This window comes from Crocodylus porosus, unplaced genomic scaffold (assembly GCF_001723895.1).
Source record: "Crocodylus porosus isolate Cpor-Errol unplaced genomic scaffold, CroPor_comp1, whole genome shotgun sequence".
Classification (NCBI taxonomy): Eukaryota; Metazoa; Chordata; order Crocodylia; family Crocodylidae; genus Crocodylus; species Crocodylus porosus.
The window spans coordinates 42,535,207-42,543,714 of NW_017728886.1; the positions used below are offsets into that span (position 1 = coordinate 42,535,207).

An 8,508-nucleotide genomic window follows, 5' to 3' on the forward strand; every position below is an offset into this window, starting at 1 on the left:
GATTTGGACCCCTGATTCAATTTGGCCACTGAATTGAGCTGAATCGCCTCGAAATCAAATCATCACCCGAAGCTTCGCACAGCCCTAACATCTACAACAGCTAAGGAATTGTCTCTTACAACTCTCTTCAGGCAACAAGATCTGAGGCCTAAAGAGTACTGAGGACTTTGGCCCCAATATGGGAAAACACTAAAATGCACGCTAAATTTTGAGAATGGAGAAATCTCACTGAAGTATCTAGTACTATTAGGGATGCACTTAAGAAGGTTGCTGGGGTATAGGAGAACTCACCACTTTGATTGTTGAGCTCAGCGTGGCCCTAGTTATAGATGCTTAGCTTCCTTTCTGGGGCTGTCCCTCAGGCCATATTTTGCTCACTCCTATTCTTTGTCATGTGCTTACTAGTGCAGAGTTTCTGTCCCATACTAACCTTTTTCCAAAGTTTTTTTTTAACAAACTAAAATAACTGTATTGTTCTGAGATATGTTTAAATGACATTGATCTTTAAGTATATGAGAAAGCATGTCTGGACCTTCTAGCACCCCGTAACTCATAAGCAGCAGGAAACCACTTCATACTATTGTAGCTATTGAGAAATGTCTCAAAAGCTTTTTATTTGTGCTGTGCTTGAAAAAAGAATATTGAAGAATGATTTGTGTGGCCTCACTTATAATTAAATGTAAAGTTCTGCCCCCGCCATTATTTCCCCTGGCTTCACTCACTAGGGTCACTTAACCTCCACTTTAAAAATTCCTTGAGGCAACTGTGAAAGGTGAATAAAACCTCTGCAGCTGTAAAATACTTGGGTCTTCTGGGGTATGCTGCTAGATCTAGCTCTGATTGGCAAGGAACTGATATCTGATATGTTTTGTAAAAACAGAGTTTTCATGAATAAGCCACATTGCAAATGCCTACAGTTGCAAGCCAGCAACTGTAATCTCCCATTTTAAGGAGAGATTTATGTCTCTCTATAAATATAGTAGATCTTTTTATTAGGGCAACTGGAAAATGCAGTTTTGGAGTTCAGTAACAATGGGGAAGGGTGAGGGAGAGTCTTATATGGCCTTTCCTAGACCTTGGAATCACGACATCAGAGAAATGTTAGGCTGTTTTAGATAACTGATGCTAGGTGCATCTACATGTGCATTAATGCATCGTTGCTATTGTGCATTAAGTTTAGTACCTCTAATATGAGGTACTACATAAATATGCAGTAGCTGGTTCTAATGTGCAGTAGCAACGGCGCACAGTCTTTTTGTGCTTAAGCTGGTGCTTAATACGCATAGGCTAATTCTACTGCACATTAGTGCTTTAGCATGGTTTTTGCTGTGACATGCTAATGTGCAGTAGAATTAACCTACTGTGCATTAAGCATCTCATGTAGATGTGCCCACTGAAAGTGAGTTTGAGGAAGGCATGCTCACTGAGGATTTGTGACTGGTAGATGACTAGTAGAGATGGGACTGATATGTGGTTTTGAAAAAGGCTTAGACTTTCAACTTTTCACGAGGTCAAGGTCTCTGGAATAGCTATAGTGACAGGACTGTGGTATTAATGGTTCTATTTCTTGCCTTCTGGTGCATTCACTTAGCTCAACTGACAGTATTGGAATATAATCATTGAAGGGCTGATTCCACAGTACAGCAGAAATTACATATTTGGGACATCTTTCACTTTCCCTTCTTTGCTTTCTTGTCAACTATTTTTATTCTGTTTTATTCAATTCTTATTTCTTTCCCCAGTCTCTTCCCACTTTAGCTCCCTACCATTTTAGCACAGAGAGCTACAAAACCACAATGCTAAATTACAGATTGTTTCTCAGTTCACTCTGCCTTGTCTAGCCTGAGACAGATATTTCATTTAAGTGATACAGAATGCAGTATGTTTGTTACAAATAAAAGAACGGTGGCTGTGATTTTTAAAAGCAACCAGTGACTCTGGATATTTTGAAGGGGTATCCATCATGAGAAGGGGCTTGATTTTTTTTGAAGGGACTGAGAACCTATTTTCCAAATCAAACCCCTTTTTATATGTCTCAAGTAGGCCAATCAGAAGTTGAGGCATGAAAAATCTCTAACTGTTTTTGAAAATTTTGGCCAAGGTACTTAAAATACAGAAATATCTCTTCAGTGCTGTTTAGCAGCTTTTCCAGGATGGGTTACTGAATGAACATTATAATCAATAATATTCTTACCAATAAAGCTGCCATTACAGGACCATGGACAATATAGAGCAAGTGAGTGTCAACACTCATCCAGCAGCTGGAAGAAAAATATACCATAAATACAAAAGAAATGGTTAGACTTTATATAAAACATGCTGAATTCTGTTAAAAATAGACAGAATACTCACTTGTCATTAAAGTACTTGGCTCTGGCAACAGCATGAATAGATGCTGGTACTAAAGGAAACCCTAAAATGATTAAAGGTATATGTCAGATTTTGTATTTTTTGGCAGGCATTTCATAGGACACTAAAAATAACCTTTCTTCTTTTTAAACCACATATAAGTAAGAATTCTAAGTTGAAGAAAAAAATTACAATTCCATCTGATTTAGAGTCATATGGCCTTGCAATGGAGAAGGGAATAGCTTCTAGATAGTATTGCAAAGCGGCTGTCAGACAGACGTTCTATGAGTAATTCAGGGGAAAGGGGTGTGATCAGCCAAGATGGGGAGGAGACAAGGAGTGTGAATTTCTATATCCCTTGAGTGATGAGGGATGACAAAATCATGTAAATTAAAGCTAAAGAGGACAGCAGTAACTTATCCTGCATGGCAGGTCATAGTGCACAAACAACAGTACAACAAACCAGGCTGCCTTTTACAGAGCCAAAGGCACTGGGAAATGTGTGAAGCCAGGAGTTTGGGCGTATCTTCTTTTGGCTAATGCTGCAGGTTTCCAGCCACAATTCATTCAGATGGCCCTAACCCATATGTGCACATCATCAGTATGGAGGATATGATATAAATCATGAGCCTTTTTATAGCCTCACATGACCTCAGGTAAGGGCTCATGTCTTTTGCAATATGAAGGGAAAATACCACTCTTACAGACACTGCATAGGGCATTTTTTGTGAAAATCTTGCCAAAGGAAACCAGAAGCACAAAATCTGTAGTGTGCTGAAGGTGTGGTAACCAGCCATGCTGCAATCTCTCCTTTGGTGAGGAGAAACAGAAGTGACTGAAGTGACTGAAGGAGCAAGGTAGGAGCCTTCTAATCATATGGGGCTTCTGGAGAATTGTGACCCTCTGCTTGCACACCTTGGTCTTGAACAACATTTTCTATCCCACTCTAGCACTCACAGTTTGGTGGCTGAGTTGCCATGCTGCTTTGCTTTGTCTTCTTCCTTCCCCACTGTTCATAGGATCATAGGAAAGTAGGGATGGAAGGAATCTCACAAGGTCATGTAGTACAGTCCTGTGCTTAGGGCAGGATCATCCCTGACTGAACTGTTGCAACCAAGTGTTTGTCTAACCTGCTCTTGAAAATTTTAAAAGATGGAGATTCTACAGCTTCTCTAGGTAGCTTGTTTCAATGCTTGACCAGCTTTATTGTCAGACAGTTCTTCCAAATCTCTGATTTAAATTTCCTCTGCTGCAGTTTGAGGCCATTGCTCCTAGTCCTGTCTCCTATGGCCTGAGAAAAAGCCCATCTCCATCCTATGATGGCTCTTGAGGTATTTGAAGACTGTTACCAAATCCCCACTCAGTTTTGTTTTCTTCAGACTACATAACTCTAGCTCTTTCTACCTTTCCTCATAAGTCTTACTTCTCAGGCCTCTATGTACTAGGTCTGTCCAAAGCAGCTAGTATTCGCTTCGGATTTGGCTGATTCAGGGGACAGTGATTTGATTTGGTGATTCTAATCACTGTCCGTAATTGATGCAGCCGAATCTGATTCAGATATTTGGCTGCTGCTGAATCAGCTGAATCTCCGAATCACGCAGGTCCCATCCCCCACCCACTCTCAATGGCTGCTTCACCTGCCCCAGCTCCTGGATGTTTGGGGAAAAAAAGGCTCTGACTCATCAGCTCCTGCCTGGTGGGAGGGCAATCCCTGCTTCCCCCCATGTGGGGGGCCCTGCCATGAGCCCCTGACCCGCAGCTATTCCCCCAGCCCGCTCCCCCAGCCCGCTCCCCCACCCCCCTCCATGGCTGTCTAGCTCCAAGCCCTTTAAAAAAAAAATCAAAAACAAAAACCCAGGCTCACCAGTTGCTGTCCAGTGGAAGAGCAGTCCCTGCTGCCCCCCGCTGCCCCGCACTGCATGGGAGGTTCTACATGAGCCCCCTGGAGCCCCAAGGCTGCTGCAGCAGCCAGTGAGGCCGGGTTTTTTTCTATTTTTTGTTTTTTAAAGGCCTGGAGCTGGGGCAGGTGGGTCAGCTGTGTGTGGGGGGGAGCTGGGACAGCAGACAGGGGTTGGGGCGCTTGTGGCAGAACCTCCCACATGGCATGGGGAAGTGGGGGGCAGTGGAGATCGCATCCAGTGAGTGTGGGCTGGGAGCTGGGGTGGGCAGTGCAGCCATGGGGGATGGGGGAGTAGGTGGGGGTCAGGGAGAGCTCAGGGGAGCTGGGGGAGCCAGGAGGGAATAGGGCCTGGCAGAGATCCCCGCATGGTCCCCTCCACCCTTGTCCTGCCTCCCTTCCCCCGCCTGCTACTTACCAGCTCAGAGTCCCTGCTGCAGTGGGCGGGGCTGCCCAAATCACTGAAGCTCTCCGAATATTTTCCAAATTGATCTGGAGAGCTTTGAACAGATTTGGACATTTTAATTGGTCTCCTGATTTGATTGGGATTTGGAGGTTCAGCCACTGAATCCAGCTGAATCTCCTCTGAATTGAATCAGTGCCTGAAGCTTTGCACAGCCCTACTATTTACCACTGGCTTATAATTCCCCAGATCTTCCTTCTTCCCTTTCTTAAAGGTGGGCACTACATTTGCCTTTTTCCAATCATTTGGGACTTTACCCAGGGTGGCCATCATAGAGGACATTCCAGTTTTCTGCTACTCTGTCCTCTGCCCTCTATTGATATGAAACCAGATGCCTTTATGTCCTCTATTTTTCTCTTCAAGAAAAGGTGTCCAGTTTCATATCAATAGAGGACAGAGGACAACTGGACTGTCCTCTACGATGGTCACCCTAACTTTACCGACCCTCTACGAGTTCTCAAATTGGATAGGCTAATAGCTCTGAAATTACCTCAGCCAATTCCTTTAGTATTCCACATTGTATCCCATCAGGCCCTGCCAATTTTAAAGCATCTAACTTTTCTAAATAATCTTGCACCTGTTCTTCTACTACTGTAGGATGTTTGTTTAGGATCCTTATCTTTGCTGGAAACCCACTTGTCATCTAGTAGCTGCCCCTGTTTATGAAGATGGAAGTAAAAAAGGCATTAAATATTTCAGCCTTCTTTGTATAGAGATTGTAAGTAGATTGTAAGTAGATCTCATAAGTAGATTGCCTTCTGCATTCTGTAGGGGACTTATGGTTTCTTTGGTCTTCCTCTTAACTTTTGACATACTGTTTTCATGTTACTTCCTAATCCAATAGACCATGAAAAGTTAGTTCAAGATAAAATGGCAGCACTAATTGATGCTAGGTTTTTATGGTATATGCCTTCCACTGAATCTATGTCCTAGAGCTGCTAGCTATAATTATTCCTTTTAATAAGTAATATGGTATGGGGACTACCAGCAGCTATCCACTAGTGAGACAACTTGCCTTCTAACCACTGCTTCTCTTTGTGCATTCTCTGTGGCCACACTTTGGTATAACAAACACACATTTATTTGTTTTCAGCACACTACAGTGAGAGAGGCAGAGTATGGTCTTATATACAAAGACTTTATACTTACATATTCCCAAGTTTTAAAGTGATACAGTTGGAAAGCTCCTATTTCCTTCATGTATCAAGTCTGTAGGGATCTGTGACTAACATTCAGTGTCAGATGACACAATGGTCCTCTAAAGCAGGAGAGTATAATTTCTTGTATTTTTAAGATGTCATTAATCTCAGGACAGCTTTTATGAGAAACATAAACCCCTGAACTCAAGCTTTGACAGGCAGAGATTTGTACAGTTTACCTCTAGAATGTGCTCATGTTAAGAAAGTGCCCCACTACATTTGGCCCCCCTTCCCTTAGGCACTTCTCTTAGGCAGTGCCTGTCCTACTTGTCTACCCAGCGTTACACAACTAAGGCCACATCCACAAGCTTCTTTGTGGGGTCACAAACCACATGCATGAAATGTTAAAATGTGCCCCATGCTGTAAATTTGCAGCGTGGGGGCAAAATCTGCTACCAGGATTTTCCAGTAGCAAAAAAAAGTACTGGGAAGAAAAGTGAATGAACAGAAGCTTGGTTCTTCAGTGAGACACTCTGGCTTCCAGCCAGAGCATCTCTAAGCTCTATTTGTGCCCCGGCTGCTCCAGCATGCTGGAAGCTGAAAGGAGCTGGGAAAGGGCATTTGCCCACTGTGGGACAATGTGCCCTGCAACAAAGTACACATGTAGGGGTGTGCTCTGAGGCAAAAAGTAGCAGCAGAAGTTTGTGCTGCTACTATTTGTGCTACTGCAACACATGCTCCTGCTCACCTGGATGCAGCCTAAAGGGAATAACCAATCTAAATGAAGCTACTGTAAGCTGGATACATAATGCATACTTGTTTCAATGGACATCAACTTGCAGTCACTATGAATGTGAAGACAGAGATATTTATGCCTATTTTTCCCCCTGGAAGAATGTATATATAACAGCACTATTTTTGGACAGCTGAGTTTTATGCTACAATTTACAAGGATGCCAGAAGTTTTATCTGAAAGGAGAAATGACTCTTAAAGAAATATGTCCATTCCCTAGTTCTTAAACAAGGCCCAGTCTACTACAATTAATTTTAATTCATGTTTACTTCCTGAAATCTCAGATCAGGGATGCCCAGTGAAATGTTATGTCTCATGTTCTAAGGGCTGATGAGATTGCCACCAACTTAAGACATGTGGGACTGAAGAAGGATTCTATGTAGCAGCTACTGTCTATAACTGCTGGGAAACTGTTGGGGGTAAGTTCCAAACATTTGCTAAATCTTAAAAGGCAGGAATTGAGTGGCCTGTAAAGGTCCAAAGCATTTCCATTCGAAGTCTGAAATGTTTTGTCCATAAGATTTGTCTGTCATAAATGAAAGTGTCAGGAAAGGAAACACTGGAGAGAAAATGGTAAATTCTATCCACTGCAAGTGAGGTTTTCAATGGACTAACATGTACAACAAACAACCCTGAAATGCATGTGAACAAGAATCAGTGGTCCTGTGCAAATACATGGAATTAATTCTCAAACTTAGGATCTCAAGTGATCAGTCTTAGGCAATGATCCATACCCATGAATAAAACTACTTTTGTATGCAAGTGATGGCAGGATTGAGGCAACAGTATATAAAAAATAATATATAATAAACACAGGAATGAATTGACCAAGAAACTGCAAATGAATATACATACCCCAGCCCAAAAGGTAATACCAGTGCAAACGTTGCTCTTCAGCAAACACTGCCACCACAATTAGAGTGTGAAGATATATGCCTTCACAGAGCATCCAGAAGTAATTGCAACCCAGCGTGTACTGATGAAAAAATTGCAGCACCTTGCAGCTTACCTGTCAAACAAATTAGATAGTATTAAACTATAGATAATGTACTGCAATAGTGTATCTTAGTAAGCAAACAAAATATCAGGTTTTTCCCTTAGTGCTTGTTAGAATTCCTTAGTAGCACATATTATTGACAGGGCTATAAGATATCAATAAGTCAGACAAATGGAGTAAATGCACCTCATAATTCATAAAAATCAAGTGCAATGAGCAAAGCTCAAACAAGAACTGTCCAGTAAAACCACACTTCGAAATGTTTTCAGTTTGATGGGGTTCAGAATTAAAATAAACAACTTGTTCTTAAAATCCCAGACAAATGCAGTAAAGGGATAGCAACTTAATCATCTAGGTAGCTTACTGTGGTTGTATTTTTACCTTCATTCAAATTATTACCTTCAATCGGCTTGTCTGTTTAAGTTAATAGCTAATTACTCCCAAAGCTGTACACATTAAAGGTCCTATTTCGGATACCTACAGTATGCCTATACCACTAACATACTATGCGAAGTGGTGCCAGGCTGAAATATATCAAATTCCTCTGGATGTGTCAACATGTGCAAATAATCTGGGAGCAGTTTATTCTAAAGTACTCTAGAGCAAACTCTCTTGGGTATGTGTTTACATGTGTAGGGATGCGGAAGCAGATTTGCTGCTCCTAGCAGTAGACTGTTTCTGCTCCCTGCACCCCTGCACTAGACCCCTGCAGCAGCCAGGAAACAATCTCCTGTCCCTGCTGCCCAGCTGACCAGAAGCACATTTGCTTCTGGTCAGCTCTCTACATGTTGCTACTGCACAGTATATAATCAACAGGAAATTTGCTGCTTGCATTTGCAGGTAGCAAATTTACTCACAATTAGAGAAAAT

At 42.1% G+C, this 8,508-nt stretch overlaps 1 protein-coding gene across 1 annotated transcript in view; it reads right to left on the bottom strand.

The window, feature by feature from the left end:
• CALCR (calcitonin receptor) overlaps positions 1-8,508 on the bottom strand; it is a 140,682-nt gene that overhangs the window by 30,078 nt on the left and 102,096 nt on the right. The window contains exons 7-9 of the mRNA XM_019533292.1: positions 7,497-7,650; positions 2,353-2,413; positions 2,195-2,261 (exon numbers count right to left, since the gene is read on the bottom strand). Of these exons, the coding sequence (XP_019388837.1) occupies positions 2,195-2,261; positions 2,353-2,413; positions 7,497-7,650 (282 nt within the window). The remainder of the gene's footprint in view (positions 1-2,194; positions 2,262-2,352; positions 2,414-7,496; positions 7,651-8,508) is intronic.